This window comes from Lytechinus pictus, chromosome 15, assembly GCF_037042905.1.
Source record: "Lytechinus pictus isolate F3 Inbred chromosome 15, Lp3.0, whole genome shotgun sequence".
In the NCBI taxonomy this organism is placed as follows: Eukaryota; Metazoa; Echinodermata; class Echinoidea; order Temnopleuroida; family Toxopneustidae; genus Lytechinus; species Lytechinus pictus.
Window position 1 is genome coordinate 7,516,393 of NC_087259.1, and position 22,478 is coordinate 7,538,870.

Genomic DNA, 22,478 nt, shown 5'->3' on the forward strand with positions numbered 1-22,478 from the left:
TGGCGGACGAATTTGCCCCCCCCCCCCTGTGGAAAATCCAAGGTACGCCACTGAGAGGAGCATAATCAATGATGTACCGTATATGTACATTATATCTTATCTTACAAAAAGGAATGTCTTCGTCACTCTTCAAACGGGACTTAAATAATTTTTCAGTACTAGCTTGTTGTTTTATCAGGCAAGTTGTTCCAAAGCTCAGCAGATGACATTTTGAAAGAACGAGAGCCATAGAATTGAGTATCAATTTTTGGAAATACCAGTAAAGGTTTCTTGTAAAGGTACTCTGCTCTCATTGCATAAGTTATATTTAAGTTTCACATTCTGACTACTCACCTTCTTTGAAACTCGACTCGTATCAACTGCGCAATCTCCTGCCGAGTGTGAGCCACCTATTCATGAATGATAAAGATGATTAGGAGAAATATATTTAGTTTATTTAAAAAAAACAAATATCATTGAAAGGGTCACATTTCTAAGACGATGATGGAATTTTTTCATGGGTGATCAGTATCATAATGAGCCCCTCCCCCGAAAAAAGGAGGGGTTCGGACATGTCGAATAGGGTAAAATTTATTAAGAAATGAGAGCGAGCCAAGCAAGCCAGCAAAAACTATTTGACCATATTAATATATACAAAAATCTTAATTTGATATAGATTTTAACACAATACTCAAAATATGTTATTATTATATTTCACCAATTCCTTTTCTATTTTTTTCCTTGATCGTAAAAATCTGGGGGCTGTATGCCCCCTAAGCCTCCATTTTACACATTTTTTAGTGTTAAGAAGGGAGGACAAGAAAAGTCCAATACCTTTTTAAATGAAAACATAAAGTCAGCACTCTCGGGACTATCCATTCAGCATTTTCTTTTGAATGCTTCATTTTTTGTCTTCGTAATTTTTTTATGACTTAAGAATTCATTAGCGGTCACCCTAGCCCCCCCCCCCTCCCTCACTGGCACCGCCCTAACTAATAGTATAAAATAGATCTATACTATCAATACCATTATTAAGAAGTGCTATAGATATGGAATAGGGAAATGCAGTACGTGTCCAATGCGCCAAAAAAAAAACCGCCAAAATCATAGCGGACAAAATATTTGCAAAAAGCTTGAAAGCATTATTTTCCAAAAGATTATATTTTCGAGCCCCCCCCCCCCTTCCTTAATGATTTCGGACGTCATGTATACCTATGTGAGGATTTATATCAGAGAACTTTGATTTTTTTTTTTCGAGGATGAAAGCTATACCTGTATAATTCCAATCTGCTTTGTAGTTTTCCCCTTTCTATTTCGCTCTGAAGCGCGCCTTGAGCATCTAAATATAAATATGTAAAGTAAGCTTTACAAATTCTATGTATTATCATTTATTATTACCTATACGAAGTGTTTCTTCGTGGCAATCATTATCCATATTTTGCTTTCTCTGATTTCGCAGCGGTCAATATCGTGCCGTATTTTCTCTCTTCCGGGTTTTCCCATTGACTTTGTGTGTAAATTTAACAGCGGGCAATATTCGCGAAATCCGGTTGGAACCAGTTTGTGAAGAGACCGCAGTTGTAGCGCAGCGCGGCTCTATATACAGCGCAGCGCATAGTGCGATGCATGCCATGCACATAGACCAATAAGTATGTGTATGCGCAGTGTGTACCGGTATGTGACGTGAGAAAATTGCTACTTCTAAGAGATTCGCTAGTTATGGTGCTGAGGAATTTGAAAATATAGTGACAAACAAAGATGCTGAAAATACCAAAAAGTCTACGAAACAGGCCGTTGCTGTAATCCGTGAATATCTGCTTGAAAAATCTCTTCTGGGCGATTTCGAGACACTGGATAAAGAGACCCTTGGAAAGATTTTGGGGAAATTTTATGTGTCAAATTTTATGTGTCAGATTTTGGGGAAATTTATCAACACAGATTTTGGGGAAATTTTTTGAATCAATTTACTATATAGGTAATAATAATAATATTAACTGGCATAGAATGAGACACAAACCTATATTTCCCTCTCTGAATCCAATATTGGATTCACATCGGGCAATATAGGTTTGTATCTCATTCTATGCCAGTCAATATTACATATTATATGACACCTAGATAGATCCTTGTGATTTGATTGGTTGTTTGATATCGTTCATTCAGCCCATTTTGCAATGACGTCATCAACCGTGCAATTTTTGATCCATTCATCGTGCAATTTTGGATCCATACGATTTTGTCCATTGCACTCGCGCACCGAGACTGCAGCTCATGCACCAGCAGTGCGCATGTTGTAATGACGTAACAATCAACAGACCGAACTCGCACTGCAATAGCATGTTTTGCATCGAAATTTATGAATTTCATATGGAAAAAGAATAATTATTTAGGTGTCATATAAACCAAATAATGAATGTTTTTTTCATTCGTGCAATGGACAGGATACTTCATTCGGTGAAAGATGAAATAATGATCCATTCAACTCGGCTACGCCTCGTTGAATGGATTATTTCATCTTTCACCTCATGAAGTATTCTGTCCATTGCACTCATAAACATTCATTATTTGTATAATTATTATGACTATTTCTTACCGACAACGAGAACTGTCTTTCCGTTCGCGAGTCCGTCCGCTTTCTTGTACTCATTGCTATGCATGATCTCTCCAGTGAACTGCTCTTGTCCCGGGTACACCGCCATGTTCCTCTCGGTGTAAAGGCCGGTGCAGACGATCACAGCATCGTAAGTCTCCTGCTTGACTTCCTCGCCATTATGAGCGAAACTGATCGTCCATCGCCCGCTGACGTCATAGTCGGTGGCCTTCTCAACGCGCTTCACATCGGTGCTGTACCGGATGTGACGTTCGAGGTCAAAGTGGTCGACATAGGCCTAGATCATCATTGAAAATTGAAAAGAAATGCGGTAAATTGGAGATTTCGTTGCACAGAACATTTCAATTCGATTTTTTTTAAATCAGTGTGGATTAGCATCGGGCAGAGATTATGTTATCGGTGTTGTAAAGACAAAGTGCTGGCCTCATTTTGTAAGGCATCTCTATTTTTTTTGGCTTGGTTCTTTTGGGGATGCGAAAAGTCGAAAACTAATAAAGTGATTGCTAAAGGAATTCTCCAACGATCCAAGTCCCTTGCCTAGCGTTTACCCTCCACCTTCCTTCCAATGTATCCTTAAAGGCTTGTTATGGCATGACGACGCCACACCTCACCTCCCTGAGTTATTCCCATTCTATTGAGGATCATTTGAGTTACCTTGATATAGTTGATGAACTCCTTTCCTTGTATGTACGGTGACGATGCCTTTGGGTACGGAAAGTCGCTGAAGTTGGTCATGTTCTTGCTGGAGTTGAGGACAAGGCAGTGATAAAGGGCACCTCGAGTGTGTGTCTTAACGGGATCATCGTGGAAGATCCATACACCACCTGTACAAAGACATTAACAGAACGACATAGCTATTTGGGGAGTGCCTCAGGGATGTATCCTTTTCTTCTTTAACAAAATGGCTTGATCGATATTTGCATCAGTTTTGCAATATTTCAGTAGAACGTAACTGGCACGCACGGTTTGCCGCATTATTCTGATATTGATCAAATTAATAAGCCTAATTATGTTTACTTTATGGATTCACTTTGTGCGCGTGGCTTCATTTCGTATAATCATGATAATTCAAAGGTTTAATTCAATGATTTCACAAATGGGTTTACTCATGTATTAAAGTCGGTAGCACTAACACTAATGCTAAAATCGTCGCTCATTCCACGAAGTGGCACAAGTGCGCGCGGATCCAGAAACTCTTGTTTCGAGAAAAACGCAGTTTTACAATTATTTTTGAAACCATCTATTTGGTGGGTAAGCATAAGGAATAGCAGTTGACATTTATCTTCGTTTGATGTCTGTATTATACCATGGGGACGTCGACGGATAAAAAATGTAAACTTTGTTTATTTTCTGTTATGCTATTGCAATTACCTTGAATTAATTTTTTGCTATGGATAAATTCGATCTGGAATCTTGACTGTTTTATACATTTGTTACGAGCTTAACCAAAAAAATACACCCATATTCGATGATATTATGTTGATCAAACTGTATACAAATAAGATATTGACATTACACTCTCTTCTAAACACCACGGCCGTGAGATCTACTAACCGAACGAGGACTCTCTTTCAAAGCACACAGGTTCGAAACCCTCCTCCAAACATGTTTTGAGCGATACCAGACCGCTGACACCGCTCCCGATGATCGCAACCGTTTTCACACCCATGCTGAATGCCAAATTATGATAACGTCACAATAACTTTCAGGAGGTCAGGAGAATCTGAAAGATAATACACATTAAAAACGTTGTATAAAAATGCTATAGTGTGTACTATACGGACTTGCGTTTGAATATTAATTTTCAATGAATTATGCATGGTTATGTAACTGCCCTAAACAGCGTTGTATAAGATTTTAAACTGCATGGCCCGTATTCTGAAGTTGGGTTAAGCTTAAACTCAGGTTTAAAGTTATGGTTTAAGTATGGAAAGCCAAGTATCAACATTTTTTATTAAGTTTCTTATTTTTACTGTGCTCTTTCCTGATTCATCTATGGTGAAGACAATAATCTTTTTATACTTCCTAGACAATTCGGAATGATTTGAGAGCCAAGTGAGCTGAAGTATGATATCTCTATACTGTTAGTGATTTATGTAAGAATTGGCTCTCCATACTTAAACCACAACTTTAAACCTGAGTTTAATTTAAACCCGACTTCAGAATACGGGCCCATGCGTTTTGACACTCTGGAATGCAGACGGTGGATAATTCATGTAAAACTAAAACAAATCCCGAAGCCCGGGCCTTTTTTCTGGTGGGGGGAAGGGTGGGCTATTTTTTTCAAAAACGTCATGTAACATGAGTAATATCAATTTGCAATAGTTGTTAGTGGCTATCTCTCTGTAGCAGCCACCTGCCTATAGTGACCACTAAAACCAATTCCCATGGAGACAGACTGTGCGTCTAAGAACCTGCCTATAGCAGCCACCTGCCTATAGTGACCGCTAAACTGATTACAGAAGCAGATTGGGTGTATATAAGAACCTGTCTATAGAAGCTACCTGCCTATAGTGACCACTAAACTGATTACCATAGAGACAGATTTAGTGTATAAGAACCTGACTATAGCAGCTACTTGCCAATAGTAACAACTGAAACTGATTCTCAGGGGGCACATTGTACCTATAGCGGCTACCTGTATATTAAGGCCTGTTTCTTCTGTTTCCTTTTGAGTGGTCACTGTAGACAGGTTTCGCTGTATTTTGTTTGCATTAATTATAAAGTGTGCATACTCAAAAACAGTTGCAACCATGCATAAAACTCGCCAACACCCAGCTAGTATACTTTTAAAAAATTGAAATTCATGAATATTACAACATTGGTATAATCATATGAGTGGATAATCATGAGCTCTAAGAGCTTGAAAGCAATGTCCAAAAATCCTGCGGCCAAGTTGTGGAATCAACTTCCTCAGTCACTTCGCTGCATTAAAAGTACATGACACTTTAAAGTACATCTTAAGACCTATCTGTTCAACCTTTAACAGGGGCCGCGGAACTGGGGGGGGGGCTGTGGGGCTTCAGCCCCCCCCCCCCACTTTTTTTCCAAAACCGTGTACAAAAACGTAAAAATGACCATATGATTGTGATTTTTAGCATGGTCAGCCCCCCACTTTTGGCTCAACCCCCCCCCCCCCCCCCCCCACTTTAAAAACCGTTCCGCGGCCCCTGTTATACCTTCGACAACTAAATCAATATATATATTTTTTTAATGATATTTGTTTTGTATAAATGTAAAGTTCACTCTTTTATTATCACTCACTGGTCTGACTAGCGTCCTATGGGGGCTGGTGCCCTTATTTGCTAGAGCTCCTGTGAGTTCTGAGCTGACCGGGTTTGTCCCTTAAACTGTCGGTGAACGGAGCTGCAAGCACGAGGGCACCAGGCCCTACCAGGATGTAGCTACACTGTTAGAAAATTTATCCTTAAAATAAAAGAAGTTCCTGCAGCAGAGTCTCGAGAACACCTGTAATCTTACCAGATTGCGTTATCTTACAGGAAATTGGTATTTCGTGTATGGATCCTTACAAATTTCCTTTAATAAAACACCCTTTTCCCCTTTTTAAACAGACCTGTTCTGTTAAATTGAAGAAAAATTCCTGTTTTATTAATTTACAGAATGATTCTGTCATTGCTTTTTGCAAAATCTTCTTTCTTTTTTCTGTAAAATCAGGGAATTCCAGTGGATGATGATGCTAAACTGTATTTGCAGTGATTTAAGATATAGATTCGTTGACTTCATGTACATCTATATTTTGTAGTTATGATATATAAAATTTATGAAATATTTGTATCCAAAGGATTGTTGCTGCGCTAGCGCCATGAGCGTCTCTGGGCGGTGTGTGCGTTCAATAAGACATCACTATTATTTATTATATACATGCGTAAATTATACAATGGCTAAAAGAATACAATCAATGATGCGAACATCAAATTAAATGACAGAAGGAGAGCTAGAGAGAGAGAGAGAGGGGGGGGGAGTGAATATAGAGAGAAACAACACTATAGAAAATACAAGACACATTATTATGTTCTGAAGACGGAGACTCGTTGCTAAGGAGGTAGTTTGCTTGTATAATAATGATCAGAAACAACATCAAAAAATCAAATATGTGATGGTACATTATATAACCTTGCATAATATAAGATCTTTCTCGAAATTCAAAGTTCTGTACTAGGCCGGCCTACATAGATTTAAGCGTGCAGGGTGAACTACGTTGGAATGTGCGGTAATGAAAATGATAAAGAAGGTAAATTTAAATGGTGAAGAAGGTAATATTTAAATGTGTTTTGTTGCTTTTTTCGGTTTAGTTGCGTTTTTAAGCTGGTCGAATTAGTTTTAAAATCAAACGGAACTTGGGGGGAATCCAGCACATGGTTTAATTTTAAGAGGGAATTCCGGTAGTTTATACAGCTGTAGGTCTACAAGGTTTTTATTTATTATTATTTTTTTTAGAAAGAAGTGGAAATGCTTGGAACAAAATGTGAAATACATATTAGATCTACTAGTAGCTAGTCCGGGTAGCTAGTTAGGAATCATGTTTCGTTATACTCTTCCCAATGAAGTAATTAGGGGACTGGCGTTGACCGAGTGTGTTTCTCTTCTACTCCTTAATATCTTTGATTATATTGTTTTAATTTGATTTGATTTGATTTACTGAATTTTAACATGGTAAACTAGCCCTCGATCAGCCATAGACAGATAGAGGTTGGGCATATAACATACAACAATACAAAAAATAAGTAAGCCGTAAAGCAGGGTGCTACATAACTTTTTAGAAGCACTTGCCCGGTCAGGCAAGTAACTTTTTAGATAGTTGGAATATACTTCCCCCAAAGATCTATTTCACTTGCCCGAAAAAATCCTTGAAAAAAAAAGTTTAACCTCGTCAAAACTGAGAAAGTTTTGCGGTTTTATAAACTATTGACCTTGATCTCTCTTTTGACATGAACTTATCTATCCTGTTATTGTATTTCTTTTTCCAGAGTGATTTTATCTTGCCTGCCATGACCAAAATTAGGGTCAACATCATATCGACCCTTATTTTGGTCATTCTACTCTGAGAATTTTGCTTGCCCTATTCGGACAAGTAGTTTTTGTCTTTACTTCAAAACACTTGCCCGACTCTAACTTTTACTTGCCCTGGGCAATCGGGCAAGTACTTATGTAGCACCCTGCATAAAGTAAAAAATAATAAAACAAGACTTACAACTCACAACCAAAACCAAAAGATATTTATAAAGTCTAATATATAGTACTATGCGGTCAGTTACTGTAGTGGGATGGTCTGTTAAAACAACATAAATATTTTGTTATTTCACACAGTAAAAAACAAATAGCACATTGTTTAAGCTTGTCACTCCACCAACAAGTTTTTTTTTTTTTTACTTTTGTGTAATTGTTCAAACTTTTAAACAACTTGTAGATATTTCAAACAACTTATTAAAACAGTTTAAACAATGTTGTTGTAGTGATGGGCTTAAACAACGTGCTAAAAAATCTAAACAGCGTTTTTATACAGTGAATGAAGCGTCTGCATCATTCTGCCGGCGGGAAGGGAGGAAGAAAGTTTGTAAAAATATCGGAAATAAGTCATAATTTTATTGGTGTGAGTATTGTCAGTCCACCCACATCTCTCTTTTTTTTTCTCGTTTCTCTTTCTTTTAGGCATTTTTTCACTCTCTCGCTCCTTTCTATTTGGTAACATATTGTTATTGAACAAACAAAGTTATTTATAGGGAAACTATAAATTACAAGCTCAATTTTTTTAATAGTTTACCCTTCATATCCTCATCTATGATCTTATTGATATATCTGTCTCCAATCTGGAACGTTGAAAGTGTTATAACCATTGTCATATTTCTATTGAATCATTGTGATGTATCAATTCTATCATCAATGATTGTTTTTTTTTATGGACGTTACATTGTATTTAATATTCATGAAAATAAACCAAATTGAACTGAAGGAATGATCAAAGCTTCTTATATAACAATACCAAGCAAAAGGCCCATCAAAAATAAGATGAGAAAAAGAATAATCGATTAAAACGAAACTTACAGATGATTTAAGAAATGCATCGGCTTTGCTTTTATTCTAACGGTAATTTGTTTCTCCACATCCCCATGAATTATTGTAAAATAAAGATTACTTGATAGGAGATGCGTATCCCCCAAATTATGGAATAACTTGCCATATGAAATTAAAACTTTTGCAAGTTACTCCAACAGTAGAAACGTTCAAACATATACAGACATATCTTGTCCATTGATTTTCATATATATTATTTCAATTTATGCACATAGTTATTGCGATATATGCAAGATAAAAATCATTATACAGTGCGTCCCACAAAAAAGAAAAACCCGTTTTTAAAGGTAGATTTCACAATTATCAAATGTTTTTTTTTTTACTACAGATTTGATACTCATGGCAAGAGTGGAATCTCATCTCTAATTTGAAACCAACAGTTTAGCAAATTGTTCACGCAGATTACAAACAATAAATACTGAGGCATATTAGTAACGATTTGCGCAAAAACTCACGTGTGAGTGTGAATCTGAATCCTTTCCATAGAGTTATTAGTATAGTATATATCTCTATGATCCTTTCTCATTTCAGGGATCAGTGAGAGAAACTTAACAAAGAATACAAAAGAAATGCTAATGAGCCAATCGTCGGAAAAGCACGTTCGTCGTATCACGAACCAGTTTTGTCCAACTTTTCTGCGCAACCTGGTTTTGACATTAAAATTTCAAACTCGTTTTGCTCATTAATGCGTGAAGTGTTCGTCACATAATAGGTATCAAAATAAAGAAGAATAATTGAATTATATGATTATGTAAATTAGATATAATAATTCATTTGTCTTTGAAGAAAAAGACATGGGAATCCCGGTTTCCTTTTTCTGGGACGCACTGTATTATTATTATTATAATTATTATTATTATCATTAAAACATCAAAGGATGGTACAGCTACTATTAAAAAAGGTGAATTGGTGTTACTTTTTCATATGAAATTTCAAATATCTTTATTCAAATAGATGTGCTCTCACCTGTGACATAATGAAGTATTGAGTCAAAACATTTTTGTATAGCTAAAAATGAAATGATAAAGCATGAAACTCGGTGACGTTTTTAAAGCATTTTCTTTTATGGGCCGAGTGTTGATCAAGTGGTAAATTATTTTTTTGAAAATTTGCGAACGAGCAAAGGGAGCGAGTAAAAACAAGGCGACATAAAAATTACGTATTTGGTTAATCAAACATCATAGATTAGGTACTTAAAGGGGCTGTAACCCCCCCCCCCCTAAAAAAAAAAAAACACTCCCATCCACAATTTCGATATGAAATTTCACGATGAGATGAATGAGAAAACGATATCCGACAGGAAAGACGAGCGCTAGAAATGTCAGGTATATTGGGCGAACAATGGGATTGCGCCTCAGAATAGATTATTTCCAGAGAGCAGTATATAATTCCAGAATAACATTAAAACAAAATATTATCGTTATAAACGTTACCTTCAGCAAAAGTTCTATTGACCAATCCTTTTCGACTACCCCCTCGCTTGCGGCTTGTTAGCTCATCCGTCGAGAAAGACATTTGATAATGAAACATCCTTGTTAAGAAAAGTTAAAACAATCGGGAAACACAATATGTATTAACGAACACGTATACATACGGGTGGACGAAGTTCTCCTGGTACTATTGTGTTAGACTATACCATCAAGTTTCCTGACTTTTTATCTGTTTGGGTTTTATAAAACAGTCATATACCAACGAAAAACCGAAAACTAATGGTTATGCAATTGGAATTCATAGCTCAGGTCGGTTAAAATCGTTTTGGGAAATATATGACCTGTCATGCTTATCGAGTAAAAGAAAAAAAAAACCTTGCGAACGGACAAACGGACAGATATAAGCATCATGTGATCGAAGTCATTTTAAAGTCATTTTAAAGGTCAAGTATACCCCAGCGAAAAGTTGATTTGAATAAGAAGAGAAAAATCAAAACAAGCATAACACTGAAAATTTCCTCAAAATGCGAAGTAAAATAAGAACAGGGAGGCGCGATAGCTCAGTCGGTAGAGCGGTGGATTCGTATTCCGGTGACCCGGGTTCGACTCCCACTTGGTGCGCTAGTGCCCTTTGGTAAGGCATTAATCCTCATTACCAGGTCCTTCGGAGAGGACCTTAAGCCGTCGGTCCTCTGGTTGCTTGCTTACAAGCATTCATGCTTTCTTAGCAATCAGGTAAAAAATCACCACCAATCACCAAAGTTATGACATTTTAAAGTTGCTCATTTTCGCACAATAGTGACATGCCAATGAGAGAGTGTATGATGTCCCTCACTCAATATTTGTTTTGTTTTGTTTGAATTAAACAATAAATCAATTTGTACAGATTTGACAACAAGGACCCTCTTGTTTGAACCACAAAATGTTAAAACAATGATAATCGTGTACACATGTTCAGGGAGGCATTTTGTTTCAAATGACAATGACGGGGAAATTAGAATATTTCATATTCCATGTAATGAGATACAAAAGAAATAGTGAGTGGATGACGTCATCAGTCTCATCATTTGCATACCGACCAGGATGTGCCCATAACTGTTTATTTGTGAAATTAAGCGAAAATTTAAAATGTTATAACTTTCTTATTTTACATCCGATTTTGATGAAATGTTCAGTAGTATGCTTCTTTGATTTTTCTCTTTTTATTCAAACCAGCTTTTTGTTGGGGTATAGACGTGTCCTTTACCAAGCTCAATAATAATAATAATATTGATAGTAACAATAGTAACGATAATAATAATGATAATAATAGCAACGTTGATAATAACAATAGTTAAAAACATAATAACAATAATAGTAGTAGTAGTAGTAGTAGTAGTAGTAAAATAATAATAGTAATACTACTACTACTACTAAATAATAATGATGATAATAATAATTATTTAAAATTCTAAATCGTCATGCTAAAGAATTAGGTGATATCTGTCTGTGATTCTCATGGTCATGATCACCATGTTCAGGCAGATCAGAATAATCATCATGATGGAGACTGAACTTTTACTCCGGAAAGAACATGTTGAGGTATCACAGGCCTAATTCGTTTCCCATAGACTCGTGTGTTTATGTGGCACTTAAAAAAATCATAAAAAATAAGGAGGAAATTCGAGGGTTGAATGTTTACTACCAGTGGAGAGGATATATGTCTGACATTCCATATCTGACCAGAAAAGGGTACCTCGACCGGTTCATTTTAAAAATAAATCGGCATTTATGAAGACTACACCTGACAGGATCAAATTTATCACTTGAGAGAGTAAAATGGCCCTAATTCTTCCGCCAGTAAAAAAAAATAGTTCCATAGTGGTGTTATATCTTTCCAATTTGGTAAAAGGAAGTTCAGTAGGTACCCTGAGTACCCTCCCAAGAATCAGTGTTAGATTGTCAGTCATATTCATTCATTTTTGTCAATCAGAAATATCAAATTTAAAAATTGAGGATAGGTTGGCTCGAATGAATATCTTTTGCCTGCCAGTTGTAATTAGACCCGTGTAACCTTGAATACTCGTGAAAGACGGGAAATGAGACCTGTGAAAAGGTTTTATCGCATATATTATAATATCCTATTCGTGAAATAAATGATGATGATCTTCATAATCACGATGATAATCACGATCATCTTTATGATCAGGTTATGATCATTATGACTACAATAATCCACATCATGATCACCATGATACCATTGGGTAGCATCATAAGGGACGCACCATTAGATACCCAGAGGAGAGGCGGCTGGAAGTTTGGGTTGATGCATTTTTTTTTTCTTTCTTCTTTGAGCAAAGTTTTTTTCCTTACTTCATGAGACAATTTTGTTTGCACCTTTCAGATGATTTGTCAGTGGACCAAGTTTTTTTTTTTACTCTAATGGTGAATAAAGTTTGTTTTGTGTTTTTGTTCATATAGCAAGTCAAGATTTTTTTTGGAAAAACTTCCAGCCCCCCCCCCCCCCCGGTATCTAATGTTGCGTCCCTAAGTGATGATGATCAAAATCATTATGATCATCATCAGGGTTGGTGATTTTGTATTTATCAAAAAAAAAATCGGATTTATTTGATTTAAATCAGATTTTTTTTAATCTTTTTTTTTTTTAATAAACATTTTGAAACAAAGTGCAAACACTAAAAATATAACCCTTACACTGACATCATTCTTAAATCATGTCATGTCACTATCTATTTCATAATTGAATCCAGTCAAAATATAATTTATACAGAATATGTATGCCATACCATTTAACACTTTCCAAGTGAGAAGAAGTATTTTAAATTGTAATCGCTTCCGGAATGGCAACCATGCAATGTAACTTTTGGAGAATTGGTGAAAGGTGTTGATATTTTGACGTACCAATTAAAACTCTGGCATCTGTATTCTGAGCATACTGAAGTTTATTGACATTGCGTGAGGTTTTAAAGAAGAGCGTTTTCAACATCTAATCGAGATATTACAAATGAGTGTATAAGTATGGCAGCAGACTTATCAACCGACACGTACTCTAAATTGGTCCAAAGTGATTTTCATGATTAAATAAATTATTTGTGAGTGAATGTTACATAAAATGGTGTTTAGCCGCGCAATTTTGGTTGAGCACGTACAACCTTGGAAACTTGCAGGCACTTGCATGATGTTCTTAAACATGTTAAGGGTCCCTATAGACATACAAATTCATGTTATCTTGAGTTAATAATAATATAGGGTATTTATATTGCGCACATATCCACCTTGTTAGGTGCTCAAGGCGCTATATTACCCGGCTAAGCTAGGCGTTCATAGCGCACACAGCTTTTTAAGGAATTACTTCCTACCGGTACCCATTTACCTCACCTGGGTTGAGTGCAGCACATTGTGGATCAGTTTCTTGCCGAAGGAAATTACACCATGGCTGGGATTCGAACCCACGGCCTCTGTTTCAAAGTCCGAAGACTAATCCACTGGGCCACAACGCTCCACAGTTAATATGTACAACTCTCTACTTCACTAAATCATTACCACTTGAGTTTCGATGTGCATCATAAAATTTCAATATTTTTTTATTTATTTCATTTTTCTTGCATTTATCTGCAGTATACTAAGCCCCGCCCCATTAAAGCAGATACGACCCATAGCGCCATCTCGAGTCCTCAACTACTCATATCTGGCCAGTTTCCTGACCCACAGTGCTAGTGTAGTCAAGTAATATAGACCCACTTTAATGATAGCATGGTAATTAACTACTCAATACATTTACACCGCAATAATTATGTTATCAAGTAGCAAAACAATTACTTTTCCTCTCAAAACATTTTAGTTTCTCTATAGATATACAATAATTTATTCTCTTTAGTATTTTAAGACCATGTATTTATAACACACAGTCAATGAGAATTCCTGCACAAAGCATAGTTAGAATGTTTAGTTTTCATGTTGGAATATCACAAATTTCAGCTCGTAATATATTAAACATTTCAGCTCGCGCTTCGCCATCGCGTTAATGATTTTTCATGACTACAAAAACTTTTCGGAATGTTTAATTTCTATGTGTATAAATTACATGAAAATGTCCAAAATTTTGAGCTCGCAGTATCTTGCAAGGATGCTCTTTTAAAAGTAAATGGCGCCATAATTGAACAAAAAGCGAGTTTTACAACTTCAGATTTGATTTTTTTCCAAACCGCTTGCTCGCTGCGTCCTCTCAACCAGAAATCACCTCAAAAGAGATTTGTTCAACTTAATTACTACTATAAACACGCAACCATGACAACTACTTTCAGATGATAAATCTCTTGGTGAAAATATCCGTATGCACCAAAAAGCCCATTTTGACTTGTGCCCTTTTTGGCTTTGCCCCCCCCCCCCCCCAACGAAAATACGTTCCGCCGCCCCTGCGCCCCATCATACAAAAAATCTGTTTCATCTTAAATTCATAAATGAGCGACTATTCTCACTTTTATTGACAACAGTCATTCATTTGATGCTACTATAATTGAAATAATGTCCCAGATGAATCTCATCGATAAAAACAATTTAAATAAGAAGATGAAAACCAAATGAATACATAAGAAATTTTAAAAAATTATAAGAACATAAGAAATTTATTTTGGTACCAGATTTTTTTTCCCTTTACAGTTGTTAGGAATGCCATAAAAAATATTTTCACCACGATATGCGGCCATTTAGTTTTTTTTGTTATTATTTTGTTTTGTGTCTCTTTTTTGGCATTTAAAACAAATGACAACAGTGGCATTTTCGTGTTTGAGATCTGAAGAGAAAATCAGTGTACATTGTATATATCTGACATTGGGAAAGTCAATAGTGTTAAAAAACGGGTGAATGTGTGTGGGGGGGGGGGGGGTGTATGAGAGGCAAGAGCCGAGGGGCGTGTAATTATTACACGCGATTGCATAGATTTATACACATTAGACCAAATGGACATTGGACCAAATGTGTATGAAACCTAGTGGGTATTAGAGCAACTGTCATTTGTACCAAGTGGGCATTGGATCAACTGTCGATTTGACCAAGTGGGTATTGGACCAAATGGATATTGAACCAAGCGACATTAGACTAAATGGTTATTGGACGAAGGGGCTTTGGTCCAACTGGCTATTGGATGATCCATAAACTTTCAAAGTTATGATGATAATTCAACAAATACCCCCAACTTGGACAAAGTTTATTGACCTTTGACCTTGGTCATGTGACCTAAAAGTCGCACGGGATGTTCAGTGATACTTGATTACTCTTATGTCCAAGTTTCATGAATCAGATCCATAAACTTTCAAAGTTATGATGATAATTCAACAGATGCCCCCAACTTGGCCAAAGTTCATTGACCTTTGACCTTGGTCATGTGACCTGAAATTCGCACAGGATGTTCAGTGATACTTGATTACTCTTATGTCTAAGTTTCATGAACTAGGTCCATGTATTTTTAATTATGATGACACTTCAAAAACTTAACCTATAGGTTAAGATTTTGATGTTGATTCCCCAACATGGTCTAAGTTCATTGACCCTAAATGGCCTTTGACCTTGGTCATGTGACTTGAAACTCAGGTAGGATGTTTAATAATACTTAATATGGCCAAGTTTCATGAACTAGGTCCAAATACTTTCTAAGTTATGCTGTCATTTCAAAAACTCAACCTTCGGTTAAGATTTGGTGTTGACGCCGCCGCCGCCGGAAAAGCGGCGCCCATAGTCTCACTCTGCTTCGCAGGTGAAACAAAATGTGCAGTTCCCAAAATGTGCCCCCCCCCCCTATAGCTCGCAAAATAGCCCAGGAAAGTTAGGGCTAAGATGGCGCTCTCCCGAATTTCATTTGTGACTGATCGATGATATTTGGACACAACTGTGTGATATAAAATATTATGACCACTTTATTGAAACAATTCAAAAGGATTAATTTTCATGTTACAGATAGGCACTCCAATTATGTAAGAGAACTTTTCTGAGACTGATATGTGCAGGGTTATTTAATAATTACGGAGAATTTACAAGGAGCTGCATACACGAAAATTGAACTTTTTAAACCTGTTTCGAGACAGATTTCTTTTTTTTTCTATTGTAAAAAAGAATGAGTCTTACCAACACTTATGTTTAAATTGCCATGAATTAAGGCGACTGTAGGAAGAAATGAGTGAAATATTTCAACTAAATGAAATAGCAGAAAAGTTGGAAAACAATTTTATGGGGATATCTGGAAATACTTCAAGAGTATCTTTAATAAACTGAATTATCTTTACTCATAATATGACCATTATCTTCAATTCAAGAAAAGAGGGAATCCTACCAACCGTTCGAGTGACACATATTTCATTTCATTTCATTTCTTGGTTTCTGCAACTTCTTTTTCATAAACACATTAACAAAGAAAATAGAATAACAATACAGGTAATACATTAACTGACAAGCAAAGCATTGAACTAAATTGCATTTTCTATTACATATCGATTTTCAGAAGGTTGCAGGGGTTGCCAATATAAGCTAAGCTTGACTGCGTGGCAACCCCAGAAAACAATAATACAAATTATTCATCATACTATCTCATACTATCTATGCTATCATCATTTTTTTCAAGTTCAAGTTCAAGTTTTATTTCATTTCTCAACTCAATAAAAGATAAGGAATAATTACACAGATATAAAATGATAACCATACAAATCAATACAAATGAATATACATTGCAAGCAATATGACTATACAAGAAAAGTAAATAAATGTTTATGGTAAACACTAAATAACGTGATAATCATATTAACCAATAACAATATATACAATGGAAATAGAACAAAATGTATGCCATTCTCGGTAAAAAAAAAAAAAGATATAAAAAAAATGCAAGGCTACCTTTATAACTCTTTTTTTTCAATAAGTAAGGTTGAGTAAATGGAGGGATCCACTAAAAAGCAGGGCTTGTTGAGTGTGGACCCCTCAGAGAATTAAAGATTTGTAAGTACAGGTATAAAACGAAAATGGGAATGAGAGAGAGAAAAAAAAGAATAAGGTTGATGTGATGGTCGATGAAGAAATACCGAGATAATGGATAAGAAATTATATCAAAAGGATAGGGTGGTGCACATGTGTGGTTGAAAGAAGAAGAGAAGAAGGAGAAACAAAAAAAAAGCAAAAGAGTGAAGGGCATAAGACCGATGAAGGAGAATGAGCGGAAGAGAGCGAGGTAGAGAGACGGTCAGGGAGGGGGGGGGGAGAGAAAGAGGAGGGTAAAAGGGATTGGTTATCAACTGTTCAATTGGAATTTGCTTTATATGATTCAAGAATTTGTTTCTTCAGTTTAATCTTAAAACTGTTCATACTATACATATCTATCTTTCGTAAAGGTGCAGGTGCATAATGGCAGGGGGCAAACGCTTGGTCCTTATATACAATGTATGTTTTGATTTGGAGATTATGTGTTTCATTAGACAAAAAGAAAGAACAATATTTCATTTAACTCTGTGAATATTTATTCAATAATAATGTTTCAATAGTACCCTTTTAAAGGGAGAAATGAATCTTAACTGTTTGAGTGAATCAGGCAATGTATTCCATATGTCAGGCCGATGAAGTGCCCTAGGATTGTTTAAGTAAATATTGTGACAAGTTCGTGTTGGATAATCATGCAAGTTGTATGATATGAAAAGAAATCGGTAAACACAGGGGGGGGGGCATTTGTAATGATATTTATACATAAAAATAGCTTTTTGTATAATATTCATATCATCTTGTACGTTTTTAGACGATAAAAAGAGGATCAGTGTGTGAAAGAATTATCATTGATTTTGTGCAGCTTTAATTCTTTTGTAGTAAAAGTAATCGGTCGAGGTTAGTTTTACTATAGTCATGATAGTTTCCCAAGATAGGGTTACAATTAATATGGTAGAACCAATGCATTGTATATCATGAGGAAGGAATGCTCTGGCAAAAAAAACATTTCAATTTGTATCATATTCCAATTCCTTCAGCTATTGATGAGGATATATGGTTAAAGAGTAAAAAGATGCGGAATATCAAATAACGTTTAAGAGGGGAAAGCTGGGGTCAGGGGTGGCGATCCTGGGGGGCCGGGGGCAAAGTGCCCCCCCTCCCACTTTTTGAAGCACTGAAAAAGAGCCCCTTTTACGCAAGAAAAATGCCCTCTCACGAACGTGTACTATGCCCCTATCATCGGACGAGGACACTATTTAGGTGTTACCAAGTGCCCTTTTTTCCAAAATGCCCCCTCACGAACGTGTACTGTGCACTTTTCACCTGAGAAGCTAGGACCCGTTTTATGTGTAAGCAAGTGCCATATCTCGTTTCAGTGTCAAATTTTACCAAAAAACTCCCCCCTCACGAACGTGTTCTCTGCCCCTTTCATCTGCGAATGACCCGTTTCATTCCGTTAGCAAGTGCCCTTTTGCCATCTTATAGGTGTCCTTTATCGTATCTGTGCCCCTTTTTACCCAAGAAAAGTGCCCCTCACGAACGTATTATGTGCCCCTATCACCTGAGAAGGATCCGTTTTATGCCGTTAGCAAGTGCCTCTTTGCCTTTAATATACGTGCTCTTTCTCATATCAGTGCCCCATTTTACTTAAGAACAGTACCCCCCACGAACGTGTTCTCTTCCTCTTCCACCTGAGAATGTGTTAACGAGTGCCCCTTTGCTTTCTCATATAGGTGCCTGTTCTTCACATCAGATAAGTAGTCTTGAAAAAAACACTCTTTTCGTGACCGATGAGCACCCGGTTTCTTTATTTAGCACCGTTTTGCTTCCTTCTGCAAGTGCATGAAAAAATTGTTTAAAAAATGCCATAAGTTTTATGAGTCATGTGCATGGGGAAGATATTTTTTCTTTGTTCTAAGATCATGGCCGTACGCAGCGGGGGGGGGGGGGGAACTGCCCCCCCCCCCTCCCTCCGAAATTGGGAAAACTCACATTATTTTACTGCAGATTTTTACAAAATTCACCAAAAGTATGCACAAAATCCATCAATTTCACCTAACAAAATGCATGATTGCGCCTTAATGATAAGCTTGGTCGCTTTGCTCGCTCACTTTTGAGTTTTCACAAAAAAGTTTTTTCGTCGCCGCCCCCCCCCCCCGCGAAAAAAATTCGGCATAAGGCCATGTTTAAGATAGTGCCTTTTCGAAAGAAAATGTGCCCTTTTTTCCTGTGCCCCCCCTCACTTTCAACCTGCTCCGCCGCCCCTGGCTGGGGTGCGTATTTAAGATATAATGGGGAAAAATTAATGCATATTTTGTGTAACACTGGATTTCTTGGCTTTTTTTCTGTTTGTGTTATATAGCTAAAAAATTGTTTTGTTTATCTATCCTACGTTTAGTTTGTTCATCGGGTGTTTTGACCGCGGGGGAGGGGGGGGGGTAGAATATGAGCGTGTGAGTATAGTGGACGAGTGGTGCGGGGGATATAGGGGTGGGGTGAGTTGGTCCTTATTGTCAAATCTGAAAAAAAAATGAAATATTGTAGGACCTATATTTTATTTAAAAAAAATAGTGAGTAATGGACATCATCGAAGCTGTCATTTACATGTGACTAAGTGACTAAAGTGTTCATAACTGTTTTGTGAAAAACTGATAAGCGAAAAGTTGAAATGTCATAAATTATCTGATTTTGATGAAATGTTCAGCATTATGCTTGTCTGATTTTTTTTATTCAAATCAACATTTTTCTGGGGTGGACTTGACCTTTAAAAGAATAATATAAGTGTAATTGGGAGGGTTGAACTTGTGTGAATTGCATGGTAGAGTCGATCCCGGGATTCGATCTACATAAATATTTAAATGTTCTTATTTATGCAAATCTTCCTCAAACTCTGATCCGTTTCTTTGACCCCCCCCCCCCCCCCCCTCTTAACTGCATGGTTCCATTATCGTTTCAGTCTTCTGCCCGGGGGGGGGCACTCGACCAAAAAAGTGGTAGGGGTGTGCCGCTGGCGAGGCAAAAAACGGGGGCCTTGGAGCGGGCTTATTGTAAAAAGGAGGGTCCTCGGAACGGGCTTCGGAACTACAAATGTTTGTGAAAACGGGGGTCCTCGGAACGGATCTCCGTATCTCTGTGAGTGCGTATGCATCCCTATGGAACGGGCAATCGTGCATGACGCAGCTAGCGCGGCCTCCGCCGGGTGCGCTCGCGCTTAGGCGATGGTCGAAAAGCGCTCTACGGCCGCTTTTCACCAAATTTGTAGCAGATCGATACGACCGGAACGGCGTAACGAAAAATATGCGAAGCTTTGGAGCGGATTTCTTTCTTCTTTTTTCTCGATAAGAAGTAAATGCTATGCCTTGGAGCGGCTTTCTTTGTTCTTTTTCTCAATAAGACAAAAATGCTATGCCTTGGAACGGAAATTTGAGTGTAAAAATGGGGGTCCCCTCCGCGGCACATACCCACTATGCATTATATACTGAGTGCCCCCCCCCCCCCCGGGGTCTTCTGTAGGGCCTGCAATATAGGGCGGTTGTAACTTAAATTCCTTTTCGTTTAAAATAAAAATTACGCCCGATCGCCTATGCGAGAAATTCATTTCTAAAATATTGAGAGGGTTTTTTTTTTTTAACCATTGTCCCATAATCGACTTCCAATTGTTGTTATCAGAGAGAGCATATGAATACACAATTATGACGTTTCTTTGATTCATATTTATTAACCTGCCGCTGACCCACAAACAACCTTTTCGAGTGCAGCTAGTTTGGTAGGCTCTGTGTTTTGATCCCATGCAGCCCGCCCAGCAAACAACCTGATTCTACACGACTCGACCTCACATCGTTGGCAACTCGACTCGAACAGCTAGTCAACTTCTGAAAGTTTGTATCCTCTTGGTCTAATGCGAATTCGTCCAACTACCAGCTCGTCAACTATCATTTGGCCTACCTTCAGTTCGTCCACTATCCACATGGTCTAATTGCCTGTCGTCTAATCACCATTTCGTCGTCATTTTTTTTTTCGTCTTCATGTTTTATCTCACCTGCATAACAGAGTGAGACTATAGGCGCCGGTTTTCCAACGGCGGCGGGCGGCGTCAACATAAAATCTGAACCGAAGGTTAAGTTTTTGAAATTACAACATAACTTAAAAGTATATGTACCTAGTTCATGAAACTTGGACATGAGGGTAATCAAATATTTTTAAACATCCTGCCTGGGTTTCAAGTCACATGACCAAGGTCAAAGGTCATTTAGGGTCAATGAACTTTGGCCAAGTTGGAGGTATTTGATGAATTTCCATCATAACTTTGAATGTTTATTAGTCTGATTCATAAAACTTGCACACAAGAGTAATCAAGTATCACTGAACATCCTGTGCGAGTTCCAGGTCATATGACCAAGGTCAAATGCCATTTAAGGTCAATGAACTTTGGCCAAGTTGGGGTATCCATCAAAACTTTGAAAGTTTATGGATCTGATTCATAAAACTTGGAGATATTAAGAGTATTTATCACTGAACATCTCGTGCAAGTTTCAGGTCACATGACCAAAGTCAAAGGATTATTATAAAGTAATTAAACTTCGGCCATGTTGGAGGTAATTATTAAATTGCTCTTATAACCTTCAACGTTTATGGATATAATTTATTAAATGTGGACATGGGGGTAATCCAGTATCACTGACAAGTCTTAGGTCACATGCATGATTGGGTCAAATGTCATTTGGGGTCAACAGTCAATGAACGTATATAGTATTGCTGCATTATTTGAATGGTGTTTTTTGTGAATAATTATGTTATAGTCATTTTCAAAGTCAGCACTGCTGCTATATTGAATCGCGTAATGCACTTTTTTTGACCGGTTGGTCTAATTCATATACAATTTAGTCTAATTGGACTATATATGTTAATTCACGAAGTAATGAAAATAAAAAAAATATGTTACTTATTAGACCAACTGATTATGAGACGAAATGGTCATAAACGAATTAACTGCATGGTGATTAGACGAAGTGATTATTGGACCAAATGGTTATTGGGCCAATTGGGCTAAGACGGAATGTTGATTGACGGAATGGTATTAGACTAAATGAAGTCATTATGATGAGTGGACGATTTGGGAATAGACGAACCGGCATTTTACCCTTTTGAATTTTTCCGTTACCAGTCGGTGGCCATTTCGTTAGAGTTTTCTTTGTCCAACATAAACATCCAGACACCTGTATGCTTCTCGATCAATCAACACCAAGGATACCTGTCAGACAGCAATTTTGTAAATTAATCTGAATCCATTTTTGGGCCTGAATGTATTCTTTGTCAAGTGGGTCAATTTTGCTTGATCGGTGGCAGTGGCGTACCTGGGATTTTTCACAGGGGGGGCAAAACCGTCCGCCAAAAAATTTGACAAG

The 22,478-nt window shown here is 37.2% G+C and overlaps 1 protein-coding gene across 1 annotated transcript; it reads right to left on the reverse strand.

The window, feature by feature from the left end:
• Positions 1 to 240: 240 nt before the first annotated feature.
• Positions 241 to 10,221, reverse strand: LOC129277198 (flavin-containing monooxygenase 1-like). The gene is made up of 5 exons (XM_064110654.1): positions 10,117 to 10,221; positions 4,145 to 4,313; positions 3,245 to 3,414; positions 2,573 to 2,867; positions 241 to 389 (listed from the first exon to the last, which is right to left on the reverse strand). Exons 2-5 carry the CDS (start codon positions 4,257 to 4,259, stop codon positions 241 to 243), a joined length of 729 nt encoding a protein of 242 aa, XP_063966724.1. The 5' UTR covers positions 4,260 to 4,313; positions 10,117 to 10,221.
• Positions 10,222 to 22,478: the final 12,257 nt, after the last annotated feature.